Source organism: Pristiophorus japonicus, chromosome 15, assembly GCF_044704955.1.
Source record: "Pristiophorus japonicus isolate sPriJap1 chromosome 15, sPriJap1.hap1, whole genome shotgun sequence".
NCBI classification, from domain to species: Eukaryota; Metazoa; Chordata; class Chondrichthyes; family Pristiophoridae; genus Pristiophorus; species Pristiophorus japonicus.
In genome coordinates, this window is record NC_091991.1 from 156,309,099 (window position 1) to 156,328,529 (window position 19,431).

A 19,431-nucleotide genomic window follows, 5' to 3' on the forward strand; every position below is an offset into this window, starting at 1 on the left:
CCATAAACTGTAAAACTACTACTTACGAGTATTTATTGTAATAACAGTCCCATTTATACTTCGTTTAAGAGGAAAGCTGTAAATTAAATTAGGATTTCAAGACGTGACAATAAGTGATCTGTCCTTGTAAAGTACCTTCGCACCCAGCACATTTACAAATCAGTAAGTAAGTGATTCCCACTTATCACAACGTGGTCCATTTTGCTAAACAGCTATTCTATTAGGTGCCGATGTACATCTTGTACCACACAACAGACAGAAACCTGAGCACTCCTAACGGAGTTTTACAAGCTGCTATCATTTGTATTTTATTATTTCTGGTAAATTGCTTAAAGCAGAAATCATAAATCAAACACAAAGTTTGGAGTTAAAGACCCTAAAGGGTTTAATTAAGAGGGGGAAAATAGAGCACGAGAAGAAGCTTGCTGGAAACATAAAAACTGACTGCAAAAGCTTCTATTGATATATGAAGAGAAAAAGATTAGTGAAGACAAATGTAGGTCCCTTGCAGTCGGATTCAGGTGAATTTATAATGGGGAACAAAGAAATGGCAAACCAATTGAACAAATACTTTGGTTCTGTCTTCACGAAGGAAGATACAAATAACCTTCCGGAAGTATTAGGGGTCCGAGGGTCTAGTGAGAAGGAGGAACTGAAGGATATCCTTATTAGGCGGGAAATTGTGTTAGGGAAATTGACGCGATTGAAGGCCGATAAATCCCCGGGGCCTGATAGTCTGCATCCCAGAGTACTTAAAGAAGTGGCCCTAGAAATAGTAGATGCATTGGTGATCATTTTCCAACAGTCTATCGACTCTGGATCAGTTCCTAGGGACTGGAGGGTAGCTAATGTAACACCACTTTTTAAAAAGAGAGGGAGAGAGAAAGCGGGTAATTATAGACCGGTTAGCCTGACATCAGTGGTGGAGAAAATGTTGGAATCAACTATTAAGGATGAAATAGCGCATTTGGAAAGCAGTGACAGGATCGGTCCAAGTCAGCATGGATTTATGAAGGGGAAATCATGCTTAACAAATCTTCTGAAATTTCTTGAGGATGTAACTAGTAGAGTGGACAAGGGAGAACCAATGGATGTGGTGTATTTGGACTTTCGAAAGGCTTTTGACAAGGTCCCACACGAGATTGGTGTGCAAAATTAAAGCACATGCTATTGGGGGTAATATACTGACATGGATAGAGAACTGGTTGGCAGACAGGAAGCAGAGAGTCGTGATAAACGGGTCCTTTTCAGAATGGCAGGCAGTGACTAGTGGAGTGCTGCAGGGCTCAGTGCTGGGACCCCAGCTCTTTACAATATACATCAATGATTTGGATGAAGGAATTGAGTGTAATATCCAAGTTTGCAGATGACACTAAGCTGGGTGGCGGTGTGAGCTGTGAAGAGGCTGCAGGGTGACTTGGACAGGTTAGGTGAGTGGGCAAATGCATGGCAGATGCAGTATAATGTGGATAAATGGGAGGTTATCCACTTTGGGGGCAAAAACGCAAAGATAGAATATTATCTGAATGGTGGCAGATTAGGAAAAGGGGAGGTGCAATGAGACCTGGGTTTCATGGTTCATCAGTCATTGAAAGTTGGCATACAGGTACAGCAGGCAGTGAAGAAGGCAAATGGTATGTTGGCCTTCATAGCTAGGGAATTTGAGTATAGGAGCAGGGAGGTTTTACTGCAGTTTTACAGGGCCTTGCTGAGGCCTCACCTGGAATATTGTGTTCAGTTTTGTTCTCCTAATCTGAGGAATGACGTTCTTGCTATTGAGGGAGTGCAGCGAAGGTTCACCAGACTGATTCCAGGGATGGCAGGACTGACATATGAGGAGAGACTATCAACTGGGTCTTTATACATTGGAGTTTAGCAGGATGTTGGGGAAGTGCAGAACCAGGGGCACAGTCTTAGGATAATGGGTAGGCCATTTAGGACTGAGATGAGGAGAAACTTCTTCACTCAGAGAGTTGTTAACCTGTGGAATTCCCTGCCGCAGAGAGTTGTTGATGCCAGTTCATTGGATATATTCAAGAGGGAGTTAGATATGGTCCTTACGGCTAAGGGGATCAAGGGGTATGGAGAGAAAGCAGGAAAGGGGTACTGAGGGAATGATCAGCCATGATCTTATTGAATGGCGGTGCAGGCTCGAAGGGCCCAATGGCCTACTCATGCACCTATTTTCTATGTTTCTATGTAACGATCTGCAGACCAGTGTTCCTGGCACTTCCTTCAGAATCCCGCCTGCTGGGAACCTCTTGTTTTCCTCTGCGAATTTCTGGGACCAGTGGAAATTCCTTAATTTGGCTGCAAATGGCAGGTGGCCACACCACTAGAGGTTTATCTCGGACACCCACAAGTTTGAGACCCTGGAAAGACCAAAGAAGGAGCATCAGGCTGGGAATTTCTGGATTCTTCCTCACAATACTGCTCCCTTTATAAAGGGACCATCTACAAAGATGCCGGAAAAAATCTTGCATCCAGATTCTCAGGGAATTAGGCATCACTCCGAGCTTGGACGCCCAATTCTGCCCTTGCCTTATCAGGCGTGCCTCCGCCGGCCATACACCAGGGTCCAATGAAGGTCCGAGACATGTGATCTCCAACGTGTGGAGTCCCCAGCCTCTCCTACCTTATTTTGATTGCTATTTTGGGCCATCAACATAAGGGGAGAGCAAGGCCAAAGACTCCAAACAGACCTTCCCAGAATTTTTGCTGCTATTCCAGGACCCAGTGTATCCGGAGACTTTAGTTCTCTCTTCACAGATGCTGCCTGACCTGCTGAGTATTTCCAGCACGTTCTGTTTTTATTTCAGTGTATCCAGATCCTGGCCTAGTTTCCAGTTGTTCCAGTAGACACCTGCTGCAGTTAAAGCAGTTGTATGGTTGGAATGGTTGATAATTTTCAGGGACAGTTTATTTAAAGTTTGCAGTGTTCTTCTCTGCAATTATTTAATTTATAAGTATTTCAGTAATATTACAACATTGTCCACCAACAATTTTTCAGTGCAGTCTTTGGTGGCCATTATTCTTTTCTATTTAATTGATTTGACCTTAAGTCAAATTTTGCAGTGGAGATCTTCGACAGCCATTAGGCCCCTAATTAACATATGCAAGGAACCTCATGCTTGTTTTAGGTGGCTGCTCAGGGCACCTTAAAATGGGCCTGATAAATTTAGCAGTGGCCTGAACACCAGTGCACATTGTCCCGCTGCAAATTGCTCATTGTTACACCTATTTTCCACTCGAAAAACGGGCACAAGGTATAACTATTTCTGCCCCTTTATTTTTTTTCTAGTTGATATGCATGAAAAAGTTGCACAATTGAGCGCTATTAATGATAAAACAGAAAACCGTGCTCTGATTTATTCCCTCTAATATTGATTCAATTTTGCTGTCTCATAATATAACTTTTAATAAATAGGCAAAGAAAAGTACAGAAAATGTTCTTTAGTTGTAATGAATACTTCTTTTCTGTGGTTTGACTTGTTAGGTGAGAACATTACTGACAGTAATTTATCGTATAAATGCTTAACACACTAGTATCAAATTCCTCTACTTTAGCAGTGGTGTTAACCAATTTAAATTGAACAGGTTAAAGCTTGTGTTAAAATAGCAGAGAGAGAAATTTGATATAAACATGTTGGTGTTCTTGTCTATTAACTGAATATTGGGTTCAGGTATGTATTCTTTAGGATTAATATTTTCTTATACATTAAATAATTGTGGATTGTTTATATGACTACCCATCAATTTTTTAATATAACAAAAACAATACTTCTAGCAGACATTTCCTCTCCAACAGGACTTTAAGTGTCACACTCTAATTTCTATGTCACAACAAGTATAAGAAACAGAGGTAATCATTCAAAATAGATGGAGAAAAGCTCCCAGCAATTGAAAACACCTTAATTAATACAGGAGAGGGCACAGCTGTACCTACTGACTGATCTTACCAATCACTTGGAAAAAGAAAGGGTCTAGATTCTGACCTGCAGTCTCGAAGAGAAATTAAACTTGGGTCTCCGTGTGTTTCCTTAATAATAATTAGATGTTGTTGCCTTAAAGTTACACAGCTTCACTGTAGTCGCCGGAGATTACATTCTGCATCTCACCTATTAGTCCTTTGATCTAATACTAACTTTAACTTCTCTTGTTAGCCATGGTTGGACCACTTGCCTATAGGGTTTTTGTGCTTTAAAGGAATTTATGTTTGTTGTAAATTAAGTATTCTTTAAATGTTAGCCATTGCTTGTCTACCGTTATGCCTTTTAATGTTGTTTCCCAATCTACTTTGGCCAACTTTCCCCTCATACCTACATAGTTTCCTTTGTTTAGATTTAAGCCCTAGTTTTGGATTTAATCAAATCACTTTTAAACTTAATGTAAAATTCGATCATACTATTGTCACTCTTCCCTAAGGGCTCATTCACTACAAGGGCTATTAATTGTGATCTCTGAAAATCTGGGAGAGAGGACCTGAGGGAGGGGTCAGTAGGAATATGTGTGTGTGTTTGCGCTCGGCCCGTGCAGTAGAGCCGGGTCTCCAATCTTAGATCTTAGATCCTCTTGCCATTGGAACAAGACGTTGCTCTGTTAAGTCCGTGCGGTAGCTGGTGTGCAATGGCCACACGTTAAAAGAATTCACGCACAGGCATCTTCCATGCTTTAAAATGAAGTTTGGGACCTGACCCAAATTGGTCTCATCAGTCACCTTAGAACTCATTTTAGTGTGGAAGCAAGTCATCCTCGACTCTGAGGGACTGCCTAAGAAGATGATGATTATTCTATTGCTAGCTCTCAATGAGCAATGAACGCTCGAACTTAACATGAGCAAGCTGACAGGAGATCAGCTAGTTTTTAGAGTCATAGAATAGTTACAGAAGGAGGTCATTCGGCCCGTCGAGTCTGTGCCGGCTCTCTGCAAGAAAACCTCAACTCGTCCCACTTCCCATCCTTTCCCTGTAGCCCTGCAAGTTTTTTTCCTTTAGGTTTTAAAAAAATGTTTTAACATGCACCAATATTGAATTGGGACAGGAGGAAGTGAAGAATGCTTCTCTAATGGCACAATGGATAACTGCACCATTTAGAGTGGTACTGAGCCATAGAGATTAGCAAGGTCCCACATTATGGGCCCAAACTTGGTGGAAGCCAAGTGCCGCCCAAAGGACCACCGAGGACTGCCGCCCGGCGGCAAAAAACGACTTGCACCGTGAATCTGGGCAGCAGCGGGCGCGAGCTCCCAATCTCGGCAGGAAATGCGATCCTCGCCAAAGTGCCACCGAGGATTGAGTCGGGCCCAGGGAGGGGGGGAACAGCTATTAATAGAAATTTAAGGGAAAAAAAACAACCAATGGAAAACCTTCAGGAGACCCCATCTACATAAATCGTTGAAAAATAAAGGAAGTTCACTAACCTTTTTTTGCAGATCTTCGCACTTCCGTCAAGGTTGGACCTGCCTCCATGCAGCAGTCCTCCCCGCTGCCCCCCCCCCCCGCTGCCGCCGCCCCCCGCCTGGAGGAATCTGCCAGCTCGGCGGGCGGGAGGTCACATATGCAACTTGCGCGCTAGCAGCCGCCGGTGGCCGGTCCCCAGCGGTACTCTCCTCCCGCTGGCGGCAGACCTAGAGGAATCTGTCACCGAGGGGAGACCGCAGTGGGCGGTAAGGCCTCCAAGTTGAGGCCCTTGATTGTGATCTGTGCTAAATAAGCTGAGCTCAGCCAGGGCAGCAATAGGACTTTACAGTGAGCCTCAGTATCTCTTTCTGATTGTTTCTTTAGCTTCCAGAAGTGTATGTCTGGACATCATTTGAGGATATTTTGGGCTAGATTTTCGACGGGTTTGCCAGCGGTTTTTCGCCTGGGCAAAGCGCAAAAACGAATGTTTGTTTTTGGCGCTAAACGAGTTGCACAACATTTTGCGCCCAGGTGGAAATTTCGGTGGTGGTCTTGCGGCGGCAGTGCTAAACGTTAGCGCCCACGCGATGCCAATCAGCGTGCAATGCTGCACCATTGCCCCGGGAAAAAATTAGTCGAAATCACCTGTTTTACCGTATGCCCGGAAACACTCCCGAACAAATCAGTCGGACTCGGCGCGAACGGCGCCATCTTGAAAATGAAGCAGAAGTTCAGTGCATAAAAGGATTTTGTGAAGGAAGGCTGCGTTTTACACTGAAGTTTTATATAAGTTTATAGTTTGTTTTCAAGAATATTTAAGGACATTTAAAAAATGATCCCTAGCTGCTTTTTCTATGCAGCGTCAAGCTGGAAGTAGGCATATTGATCAGCATGTTGAACATAATCGAAGAGGTCGCAGATATATGGGGAGGAGGCCTTACAGCCATCAGCACTCATACCTGCAGCTCTCTGAGGAACAGTGCATTAGAAGGCTGTGCTTCCAAAAAGAGGTGGTCACTGACATATGCCAGCTCATACAGCCAGACCTACAGCCTACCAGCGGCAACAGAACTGCACTGCCCGTCGAGGTGAAGGTGACTGTGGCACTTGCCTTCTATGCCTCTGGCTCCTTTCAGGCATCAGCAGGGGACATATGCTCCTTCTCACAATATGCTACATATTGCAGCATTCGCCAGGTGACTACTGCACTGTACGCATGCAGGATGGTCTTCATAAACTTTCCAATGACCAAGGAGGGCCAAAGTGAGAGGACTGTAGATTTTAGCCGAATTGCTGGCTTCCCCAAGGTTCAGGGTGCCATTAACTGTAGGCACATCACCCTGCGAGCACCTTTACTTAATCCAGAGGTTTACCGAAATCGAAATTAGTAATGGGGAACATGGAGATGGCAGAAACTCTGAACAAATATTTTGTATCAGTCTTTACAGTAGAGGACACTAACAATATTCCGACAGTGGATAGTCTAGGGGCTATGGAGGGGGGAGGGAGGGGGGGGTGGGGGGAAGGAACTTAACACAATCACAATCACCAAGGAGGTGGTACTCAGTAAGATAATAGGACTAAAGGCAGATAAATCCCCTGGACCTGATGGCTTGCATCCTAGGGTCTTAAGAGAAGTAACGGCAGGGATTGTGGATGCATTGGTTGTAATTTACCAAAATTCTCTGGATTCTGGGGAGGTCCAGCAGATTGGAAAACTACAAATGTAACGTCCCTATTTAAAAATGGAGGCAGACAAAAAGCAGGAAACTATAGACCAGTTAACCTAACATCTGTGGTTGGGAAATGTTGGGGTTCATTATTATAGGACATTTGGATAAGCAAAATTCGGTCAGGCAGAGTTAGCATGGATTAATGAAGGGGAAGTCATGTTTGACAAATTTGCTGGAGTTCGTTGAGGATGTAATGAAAAGGGTGGCTAAAGGGGAACCAGTGGATGTGATGTATTTGGACTTCCAGAAGGCATTTGACAAGGTGCCACATAAAAGGTTACTGCGCAAGATAAAATTTCACGGAGTTGGGGGTAATATATTAGCGTGGATAGAGGATTGGCTAATTAACAGAAAACAGAGAGTCGGGATAAATGGTTCATTCTCTGATTGGCAACCAGTAATTAGTGGGGTGGCGCAGGGATCAGTGCTGGGATCCCAACTATTTACAATCTGTATTAACGACTTTGAAGAAAGGATTGAGTGTAATGTAGCCAAGTTTGCTGACGATACAAAGATGGGAGAAAAGTAATGTGTGAGGAGGACATTAAAAAATCTGCAAAAGGACATAGACAGGCTAAGTGAGTGGGTAAAAATTTGGCAGATGGAGTATAATGTTGGAAAGTGTGAGGTCATGCACTTGGGCAGAAAAAAATCAAAGAGCAAGCTATTATTTAAATGGAAAACGATTGCAAAGTGCCGCAGTACAGCGGGACCCTGGGGGTACTTGTGCATGAAACACAAAAGGATAGTATGCAGGTACAGCAAGTGATCAGGAAGGCCAATGGTATCTTGGCCTTTATTGCAAAGGGGATGGAGTATAAAAGCAGGGAAGTCTTACTACAGCTATACAGGGTATTGGTGAGGCCACACCTGGAATACTGTGTGCAGTTTTGGTTTCCATATTTACGAAAGGATATGCTTGCTTTGGAGGCAGTTCAGAGAAGGTTCACTAGATTGATTCCGGGGATGAGGGGGTTGACTTATGAGGAAAAGTTGAGTAGGTTGGGCGTCTACTCATTGGAATTCAGAAGATTGAGAGGTGATCTGATCAAAACTTATAAGATTATGAGGGGACTTGGAAGGTGGATGCAGAGAGGATGTTTCCACTGATGGGGGAGACTAGAACTAAAGGGCATGGTCTTAGAATAAGGGGCCGCCCATTTCAAACAGAGATGAGAAATTTCTTCTCTGAGGGTTGTAAATCTGTGGAATTCGCTGCCTCAGAGAGCTGTGGAAATTCGGACTGTTATGTATGCATGTCAATGATGTACTATAACACTGGACCTGAATGTACCTTCACCCTGTATATACCAGAGGGTGCTGCTGCTGGAGACTTAAGGGTCACCTGTACACTGCAGGTAACCAAGTATCAAAGGGAACTCACCTCTTGGTGTCCTCACTCTAGGAGCTGCAATAAAGGACGACAGTCTGTACAGTTCAAGTACCATACCCCTGCCTCGTGGAGTCAGTAACCGAGTGCTTGCATGCACAATAGGGACATTGAATAAATTTAAGACAGAAATAGACAGTTTCTTAAATGATAAGGGGTTAAGGGGAGCGGGCGGGGAAATGGAGCTCAGTCCATGATCAGATCAGCCATGATCTTATTGAATGGCGGAGCAGGGTCGAGGGCCATATGGCCTAGTCCTGTTCCTATTTATTATGTTCTTATGAAAGGGATTCCACCCTATGAATGTAGAGATCGTCTGTGACCATACTCAATGCAACATGGCAGTAAATGCCCAATATCCAGGGAGCATCCATGATGCTATCATCTTGCGAGAGAGCAGTGTCTCGTGCTTGTTCGAGCGTCAACCACCAGGCCAGAGCTGGATGCTAGACGACAAAGGTTACGGCCTCGCCACTTGACTCATGACCGCCCGCCCACCCCCGGAACCCTCAGACAGAAGCCGAGTATCGCTATAATGCGAGCCATATAGCCACACGCAACATCGTTAAACAGACAATTGGAGTACTCAAGCAGTGGACCACTCTGGAGGCTGTCTGTAATACTCCCCTCAGCAAGTCTCTGAGTTCATTGTGGTGTGCTGCATGCTACACAACTTAGCCATCATCAGGGAACAGGATGTGCCAATGGGGACTGCAGGACCACTTCAGGAAAGAGGGGAGGAGGACGAGGAGCCTGGTGGGGAACCCATGCCACCGCTCCCACCACCGCCCAGGGAAGGCCTCGTAGAGCTTTCGTCACTGCAAAAGCCTTACGTCAGCAGCTCATAATTCAACGCTTTGCTTGAAGAGTGAACGGCACGCTTGACCATTGCCTGGCCACTCTATCCCACCATGTTGACTATTCCCACTCTTATTCTGCAAATGAGACATTACACAGGAATGGTTAAGATGAAGAAAATAATTTATTAAACATTGTAAACTTTTTGAACTTTCTAAACGTAATTGTGAATCTTTAAAATGTATTAATGTTTAACAGAATTGGGAAACTTTAAAAAGTTTTATAAAACATCAGCAATGAAACAACAATCTCTGCACCGAATGACTTACCTCCGGTTCCTCTCCCCCCTCACCCTAACATTCCCCCCCAGCCCCCCGCGTCATGACCCTACCCAAGGTGGCACCAAGAGTTCGTGCAGCAAGTCGGCCAGAGTCATGCTGTATAGAGATAATGGAGACACCATGTGTGGATCCACTGGAGAAGCTCGGGGGTATGGAACGCCCGGCTTCTGAGTGGCAAGCCTCTTGCTCGGCCTCGCCACTCACAGGTGGTCAGTCTGGGTGTGACACTGGGGAATGCAGTGTCAAAGATGGAGGCCATCAATTGCGTGTGGGCATTGACCGCTTCGGTGGTTTCGCGGCTCGCACGAACAATCTGCGACGTGACCTCCGTCATTTTCGCAGATAGTGCCGCAATGCCTGCGGGAATCCTACCCAATACCTCTAGGAGCTGTTGGTAAGCTGGACGCTCTCCCTGGACAGTCCCACTATGTCCAGGTGTGCGACTGCCTGTCTGTCAGCAGACCGGATTTGCCGACTCACCCTCCGGAGAGATGGCATACGGGATTCAACCCCAGTAGTGCGTTGCTGCAGGCCAACTTGCACTCGGAGCCTCGGATGGCTCAAAGCCTGAGAATGTTTCTTCCTCGGACGAGTTGCTATTCGGAGGAAAAAGAGGTGTCAAGTGTATTGGCCCCCCACCTCCTGGAATAGGCTGCTCGGTCTACTCTCCTTGAAGCCCCTCGCCCTCACCCCCCTCCTCCTGACTGCCTGAGGTGAAGGCTTCCATTGGAGGATGTGGTGCATGCAACTCCTCATCTGGAAATAGAAAATAACAGACAAGTGGTTAGCAGCAAGGGAGGGGGCAGGTCCTTACATGAGTAAAGTCAGATAGCACAGACTCATTTGAAGGACCGCTGCTACTTCATTTTATGTTTCCAGAGGCACTGCATCACATTGCCCCAACCCAGCCCGGGGATTTTTCTGGACTTACCCTCACTTTTGAACGGAGGCTCCTCATCCCCACGAGCAGTTGCCCTCCCTGAGGCACCGATCAGACCTGCCACTCATTCCTCCAGGTCTGTCAGAGTCATGGTTCTGGGTGGGCCGCTGCTCCCGATGGTTGTGGGACATCTGTCCCTGAAAAGGTGACAATGGGAATAGTTACCAGAGGGCCCATCTGCTCTTGTGGCACACACAGATAGCCATCAAAGCACTTATACCATACTGTGTGCATTTAATACAGTCTTCTGTTTAGTGGCCTTGGAAGTTGCACGTGATTCATGAGGAAGACATCGAAGTGCAGAAACATCATTTAAGATCTCAGAAAGCAATCTTAATAATGTGTAAAGATCATTCATGGTAAATAAAGTGCAACACTAAGTCTACCTATACCAACATGTGTCCGATTTATAATTTAAGTAATGAAGGAGAGCATCAATAAAAATATTACTTACGCTAAGGACCCTGCAATGATCATTGAACCTTTTACGGTACTGGGTGTGGGTCCTTCGGATGTCGTCGATATAAGACATATCCTCAGCGATGCTGGTCCAAATGTGACGAAAAACCAATGGGAGGGGTTGAATTGCACCCCTCCTGATTAATTCCGCACATCTCCTCTCCACAGCAGTGACGAGGGCCTCATTGGCCTCGTTACTAAACTTTCTGGCTCGCTGCCTGCTCCCATCTCCTTCCATCATGAATGCAATCTAAAAATGGCTGATTCAGCTGTGGGTGCACTGTGCATGCACGGGTGCGCCCTGACAGCTGACCAGAAAAGCAGAAAGAACAAAAAAATGGCAACAAAAAAAAAATTCACACATGCGCAGAAGGTCCGATTTTTTTTCGGTCGCAAATTTCAGCTCCGGCACACAAGTTCAGTTGTGCAACACCGGATTTATCGCCATCGTTATCGTTCTTCACCATTTGGTGAATTTGAAGAGCTCTGGCGGTAACTGTATCCCAGCGCTGCTTTAAAAAAAAGTGTTGTCGCAAATATCGCCCAAAAACCGAAATTCTAGCCCTTTCAGACTTGGCTAAGATATCCTAAAGCTGACTATTCCAACGCAATCAAGTGTACAAGGATCAGAAAATGGATGGAGGGCAGTGGAAGGTACTTGCAAAGTGACAGAAGAATACTGCGTTTAAAGACAGGAATACAGGGTGAATCTATGGCGCAGTATTAAAATGGAAAGAACAGTTGGCAACAAACCAGTGTAAGGTTCAGTCGAGTGGCCTTCTCCTCCACCAATTACAACCTTATGTTGAACAATGTAGCTACCCTTCATCATTGATGAGCTGCGGTTTATGTGACCGGTAGACTCCCCAGGGGGTAGACATTGAGAAGAATAAATTATTATCTGTGACTAACCATCCAGATGGCCTATAAGAAAGATACAAAGCAAGGGTGAAACATAATTCAGTTCAATAATGCATAACCATCACGGATTGTCTTATAGCATTAAAAGAAAACAAATGAGCAACAGGTGCGTGTCAAAGCAAGTCATCAACTTAACACCATTTTAGGAGGACAGTTATACATGTTTCTGGGGTGGGTTGTTTGAACGTTAATGAGTCTGAACATTTTTGAATTCCATACTGTTTGGTAGATCACGCAATCCATACAACCAGCAACAAGGATAAACATTTTAAAACATGAGTGTTCCAATGAGAGAAGGGCTGTTATATGCCTCAAAGAACACCATTGTACTCTGTTAAAGATAAAGTAGACTTCTGATTACCCTGAAAGCAACTTCCAAAACAATATGTAAAGGCACTTAAGATAAGAAACAAGTATGGACTTGGCTTTTGACAAGTAGAAATACTTCCAATGTAGAGAGTTTTCAATTTCAGTGCTTCCTGATGACATAATAAGGCACTGGATTTAATTAAAGTGAATTTGGTACTTCTTTGTAACATTTCTTAACATTCTAAGTTAAAACTTTTAAATGAACAAATGAAGGGAAAATTTCTGGTCATCACCGCTGGTGGTGCCGGGGCAGAGTATTTGCCGGAGGGTGAGAATACCTAGTGGAGATTGATCTTTTTGAATTGCTGCGCATTTTGTGCCACTCCAGAACTTCAGGTCAGTCGATGAAAACAGGCGAGAGCTTTGTTTTAATATTATGTTTTGCAGTGACCTTATTAGCTCATGTGCAATTTCCAGTCATTCTCTCTCAGCCTTAAGTTTGATCACATAAAATACGCCTAGGTGGCAGGCGCATTTTGGCCTCCTAGGAAGTTAGGGGCCAAAATTGCCCTGTTCTACGCCACCCGTTAGTGCCTCTGGAGGGCGCTAATGGGGTGCAAAACTATTTTTGCCTGGGAGGGTGGGGGTGCTACCAGCTCCCGTGAAATTGCGTGGGAGCTAGCGGAGGCGCGAACACGGTGGCGCCCCGGGCCGCTGTGCCTCTGGCGATTACATCATCGCCGTGCGCGGCAACTCCTTTGTGTCCCACAGCGACCCCGGGCCGACCTTTGCTCCAGGGGCGGAGTTAAAGGGGAGGTACACCGCCATTTTTATCTTCACATTGTCCAGACCGCAATCGTGCAGTCCGGCACTCAGTTTCGATGCCGTGTTGCGGCCAACACACCACTCAGCCTTGGTGGCCCAGTGGAGGTCATCAAAGGGCCTGCAAAGTTTGCAGCGGCCCTCCCCTTTAACAGAAGGGGGTGGGTGTTAAATGTGTCAGTGATACACGGAGAAGCCGCGTATCGCTGCCGATTCTGCCCGCGTAGTGCCCTGGACACCGCCTCGCTTCCTATGAGGGGTGGTAACCTGAATTTCGTGGCCGGGCGGGACATCTACACTGGGTGCAGGAAGTCCTTCCCCGACTCGGTTTCTGACCACAAATGGGGCATAACCCAATTTCGCCCCCTTAGTTTTTAAAGGAGGACATGCTGTTTTTGACGAATATTTGAAAATGAAATCCATTATTAGATTAGTGATAGTTATAGTGACAGTATTCTGTTGGAGATGTTTTCTTAGGAGTTTTGACAATCTCCTTTTTATTTGGAGGATATGGAAGAGGATGAAATAAATGATTTGAGGCAGTTCGTAATGTATTTTAACCAAAGGTGTATGTTCAGGTTTTGTGCAGGGACCAGGAATATTATCAAGACACATTATAGACATCTTAAAGCAGGTGGCCAGAGATTATGATTCATTTTATGACTGGCAAGGCTCTCCATGATTATCATAGTCTAATGCATGCTCCATAACTGTGCCATCCAAAGAGATATATGCATGGTGCAGAAGGACATCTATTGGGAGCCAAGAGCTGAGCAAAACAAAGGTGGGAGCTAGAAGAGATTTTTGCTGAACCACCTTTGCAGGCAAACTGAGGGTGAATCAAGAGATTGCAGGAAGATATGAACAGTTTAGGAGAGTGGGCAGAAATGTGGTATATACTGTTTAATGAGAACAGAGATCTAGGTACAGATCTATAAAAGCATGTTTGCAAGTGAAAAAACATAGAAAAAGGCAATTGGGATTCTAGTTTGTATATTTGGTGCAGTGAATATAAAGACAATGGCCCGGATTTTGCGGGTAACGGTGCTTCCTGTTAATGTTGAAATAAGCTGCCCACAAAGATCTTGTGGTCTCTGTGGCATCGACTTCATCTTTCCTGAGATTCATTTCACACTAAGGGATCTCTGGTGTTCAGCAACAGTGATGCCATCAAGCAGGTTAAGCAGCCAATTGCATTGAAAAATTCTTGCAGACAGCAAACCAGGAAGTAAAATGCACTGATTATCCTTCACATTTTTAATAAATTTTACGGAGAGCAAAATAAAGATTGGGACACACACATGGGATTAAGATAGAAGCTGAAATATCATAATATAATAAAAAATATATTTTTAAGTTTGTTTAAGAACCTATGGAATTTTTACCAATGGAAAAATTTGACATTTCAAAAATATAAAATTAGTTTTTCAGGGCCAGAGAGGTTGTTCAACAGTAGTTATGCCTTATTACGCCATTAAAATCCCAGTTGCACCCCCTCATTCAACAATGCTTAACTTTTTGGGGGGTTTTAACAGTGCTATTACAGTGTAAAAAGGGAAGTTCATGGGCTTTAGCAGCACACCCTGTGAAGGAGCAGGGAATCACTGGCAGCAACTTCGGTATTTCTGTTTTTAACTGCAGATGTGTGGAGTACAGAAGTTGCTGTCGGTTTCAGAGTAATAATGGTGAACACTGACAGTTTAATTGAAATTGCAACTGCAAAATCTGGGCCAGTGAGTTGCAGGTGAGTCTGTGCAAGAAATTGCGTAGGCCGTAGTTGGCGTGTTGCTGCAGTTTTGGGCATCATGTTATAGAAAGGATATTGGAGAAATGGAAGATACTAAGGCAACACCAGGGATGAAAGGACACACATATGGTGAGAGGCGAGCAAAGCTAGAGTTGTATTCACTAAGCAGAGAAAGTTAACCAGGGATTTAATAGAAGCGCTCAAAGTTTTGAAAGGCATTTCAGAGGATAAATACTGAAAGATTGTTTCCATTAGTATTGAGTTGGTGACAGGGCACATAAAGTTTGGATTAGTACTAAAAGCGTAACGGTTGAAGTTTGAATGACTTTGTATACACAGCTTTATTAGGATATGGAATGCTGTTAAAGCCAAGTCAATCCTAACATTTTAAGAAGGAATTAGAGGGCTGATTCCCTGATCAGGCACTCTGGGCACAGTGCAACACACCGAGGGACCACTGACTTCCTATCTGCTAAATTAAATGAGTGCCAAATCAAGCTACGCAGGTCTGTGATTTCCCAACCAATACTCTTTGCGAGTGCCATTCCACATTGGGAGCGCTTGATCAGTGAAATGGGATTCGAGTAGGTCGATCCAATATGGAGCTCGCAGTGGCACAGGCATGATGGACTGAATGGTCGTCTCCTATGGTGAAGTGTCTATGAAACTTTGCCTATGTTAAATTAATTTAAAGTCACTTGAATTGTTACTGAAATTTAACACGAGCCTAGCTAGAATGCATGCTCTACTTCTGCTTTAACTTTGCCGAAAGTGCCTTATCAATGCAAATTTAGAGGCACATTTTTGAAGCATGTGTGTTTTACATATTACATTATGATTTAAATTGGAGGTACATCAGGAATTCCAAACCAGGGTGGTGTCAGCATGATAGCACATGCTTCTTTAAGGATTACAGAGTCATTTCTGTCATTATGGAGAAGAGAGAATACATAGTTTGAACCCTGAAAATGTTTTTCTGTACTCGAGACGTAGTGCATGTCTCGGATAAGCGTATCCAAATGGTGCATTAGCTGTTCCATATTTGGTAAGAATGCACAAAAATATAAACTGCAGAATTAGTTGTTCTAACTTTAAAATAGCTTTGAATGGATTTGTGGTACAGCAATATTACATTATTCCTGATTATGGTAATAGGCTCTAATATATGTTAATCAATCAATATTCAAGGCACTCACCAATCCATTATGTTCTACAGAGGCACGGCCGACTGGTTTGGCGTTAGCAAAGATAGTGATACCACCCAAAAATGGCAGAGGAAGAGCCTTCGCCATTGCAGCCAGAGGTACGGCAAGCTTAAGTCGCATGTCATCCGCGAAATGGAACTGCCGAGCCAAGATAACATCTCACTAACCAGCACTGAAACCCCTCCTCCACTGTACGTGGGGCCACAGTTTGGCATGCAGAAGGTAAGGCAATCATCTGGCAATCTCTACTTTATTTTTGGATCCTGGTGGTGTTAGTCAACAAGAAGATGAAAGGAGAGCAGGGGTGTTACACCTCAATGCTTAACTCTTGTGCAGGCATGTTTACGTTCCGTTGAACTTAAGTATGGGTTGGTATGGCCTTTAAAAATACACAACAAATAACCACAGCTGCAGAAGAGTTGAAAACACTGAAGATTCCAACTAATCTTCAGTTATTAAATGTTTTGGCAAGTTGTAAAGGCCATAAAGACTGTACGGGAAGCAATAAAATGTACTTTGGTTTCCATTACTAATTGCTGCACAGAACTTCTTGGTATAGTCTCATTCTTGGAATAACTATAATTAATCATAATTGTTTACTCTATTGACAATTTTTTGCAAGAAACATTTGATGAACATCGCTGCTTCGAGATTGCCTGAAGCATGTTGTGATTGCAGACTGATTGTCACTATATGAATAAATACTGCAATACTGGATCGCTGTAGTGATAGGAATTGGTAAATAAAGAGTGGGAAATAAAAAGCAATTTAAGTAACAAAAGTGAACAAAAGAGTGTCAAAGTATAATCTACAGGACAATGAAAGAAAGAAAGTGATTGTGAGGAACAAAAATTCTGTTTCTGTGCTAATGGACAGAAGATCATGTGAATTTGGTTGTGATAGTTTATAGTGAACTGTGGATCAGATTTGCAGAAAGTAAAAACCATGGTGCCTGTTGATAAAATTGAAATGTTGCAGTGCTGAAATTCTGAAAAGGCTCTACTATTTATGTAGTTCACCATAAGCTCAACAAATGGCAGAATCCTATTGTTGCAACATTGTACCACTGATTCAAAAACTTTTAATATTCGGCAGAATACAGCAGAATTCCACCCCTCTATTTTGTGTACTTGAATCAAAGTCCTCCAGACATTCCCCCATTGACTGACCCTGCTTCCAGCTCTTGCTGCTGTCTTGTTTACTCCTTACCTCCTTCCATTTTGCAATCGAATATAAATGTTAGTTAATACTGAATGCAGTTTCTCTTCCAACATTTGATGATATTCCTCTCTGCTTAGTTGGATGGGTGGGAAAGAATTAGACGAGGGGACTTTAGCTTTTAAATGCAAATTTGTGGATCTCCATAGCTAACTAGTTGTTTCACATCCTCCCAAGTTCTCCAGAGATGTTCTGGAAACTTTCTGCTACGATCAGCACATATGCAGATACCAATACTACTACCATTACCATTTTGCAGCTCTGACTGTATAATCTCTCAAAACAAAATCATTCTTTATGGCCCCAATATTTACTCGGGCGCAGTAGGATTTTTGGACGGGAAGCTCGGAAGTAAGGGATTCCCACAAGTGCTGCAGAAATTAACCACAGGACTTTAAAAAAAAATTCAACAGGTTTCCCGCCTGACAGCCAGACAGATTGACAGGCTGGTTGCCTGTTGGTTGTGAAAGGAGCCAGAGAGTAGCTGTCAGGTAGGTGTGACATTGGGGCGAGGGAGGGGCACAGGGGGGGGGGGCGGGGGGTTGGGGATTGGGAGGGGCACGGGGGGGGGTTGGGGATTGGGAGGGGCACGGGGGGGGGGTTGGGGATTGGGAGGGGCACGGGGGGGGGGGGTTGGGGATTGGGAGGGGCACGGGGGGGGAGGGAGGGTGTTGGGGTTGGGGTTGGGGGTGGGGAGTCGAACATCGGCAGGGAGGGAGTGTCGGACATTGTGGGGGATGGGGGTTGCTGGCCATAGCCGATCTCAACAGCAGATCTCAATATTATCCCCATCCTGACATCCACAAGTACATGTACTTTCTAGGAATCACCGGACAGGGATCGGGAGTAAGAACTACAATTGATTTTTGCTTTCCCTGCCCCTGGAGTGCTGAGGCTGATTGTAGTGCATCTGCGATCAGCTAACTCAACACAGATTGAAATTGGAACATGTAACCTCCTTGGTCCATTGCACATTTAGCAGTGTGTTTCCCAACTGGCCACTGAGGAAGCACCACTAAATCTTTCCCAATCTATTTAGTTTTCATTTATAAGGTATCCTGTTGCTCCCAGAGATCTTGTATAGTCAGGAGGAGTAACTGTTTTTTTTTCCTTTCACATAATCCATTGCAAATTTGGATAAAGGCTTTCTGCACTGATGTTCGCCAACCTATTTTCTATGTTTCTATGTTTCTATGGCCTAAGCCACTCTTTCCATTTACGAATAAACAAACCAAACTGAATGAATTATTTCACGCTTACTGCTGTTATTGTATCGGTGTGCACAGGAATGCATTGTCCCTTTTAGGTATGTACTGACATTTTGTCAAATTGCTTTCCCTGGCATTTAGCGCCAAGGTTAGAGCATTACAGCAAAAGTACGAAGGATATTATTTTGTCGAGCTTTATTTAATCTACCAAATGTAGGGACAGCCAGTCCCAGGCCATCAAATGTATCTATGGTCACAGCTGTTCCTGTCCACAGGGAGTTCAGTGTACATTCAAACCTGATTTGGGATTTAATGCATTTGTATTTTCGGGGCACCTATTTGCCTGTGTTCCCTGGAAGTTTCGTGCCAAGATCCTTAGATGTGATGTGGCAATCTTGAAGAGCTTCCAAACTGACCAGGTTTGCCAGAAGAGTGATAGGGGCAATTAGGGACCAAAATGGACAGCTGTTAGTGGAGGCAGAAGACATGGCTGAGGTACTAAGGGCCCAAGTTTCGAGCCGCGCCTAGAACGGCGCAGTCCCGACCTGGACGCCCATTTTTCGCGCCACAAAATGCACCTAAAAAAACTTCCAGATTCTCCAGCTCCCTGCAGGTCCTCTGGCCCTCGGCGCAGCCAGCATGAGCTGTAGGGGGCGGAGCCAGGTCCCTGCACTGAAAACAGTGCCGGGACCTCTGCACATGCGCGCTACAGTGGGCGCGCATGTGCAGTAGCTCCAGGCGCCCAAAACTGTGTGGGAGGGGCCGAAGCACGCAGCCCCTAGCCCTGGCCCAATGGCCTCACTGGGGCTGCGTGAATAAGGCTCCTCCCACGGCCAGCTCCTGCTTCCTCCCGACCTGACTCGACTCCCGCTTCCCGCCTCCGGACCGGACCCGACACCCGCCCCCCCCGGACCCGACCCGACCCGACCCCCCGGACCGGA

At 44.7% G+C, this 19,431-nt stretch overlaps 1 protein-coding gene across 11 annotated transcripts in view; it reads left to right on the top strand.

The window, feature by feature from the left end:
- The window catches only part of rhbdf1a (rhomboid 5 homolog 1a (Drosophila)), a 346,823-nt gene that overhangs the window by 259,526 nt on the left and 67,866 nt on the right, over positions 1-19,431 (top strand). For all 11 annotated transcript variants that reach the window (XM_070901161.1, XM_070901163.1, XM_070901162.1 and 8 more), the window contains one exon: positions 16,076-16,286. In XM_070901161.1, the coding sequence (XP_070757262.1) occupies positions 16,076-16,286 (211 nt within the window). The remainder of the gene's footprint in view (positions 1-16,075; positions 16,287-19,431) is intronic.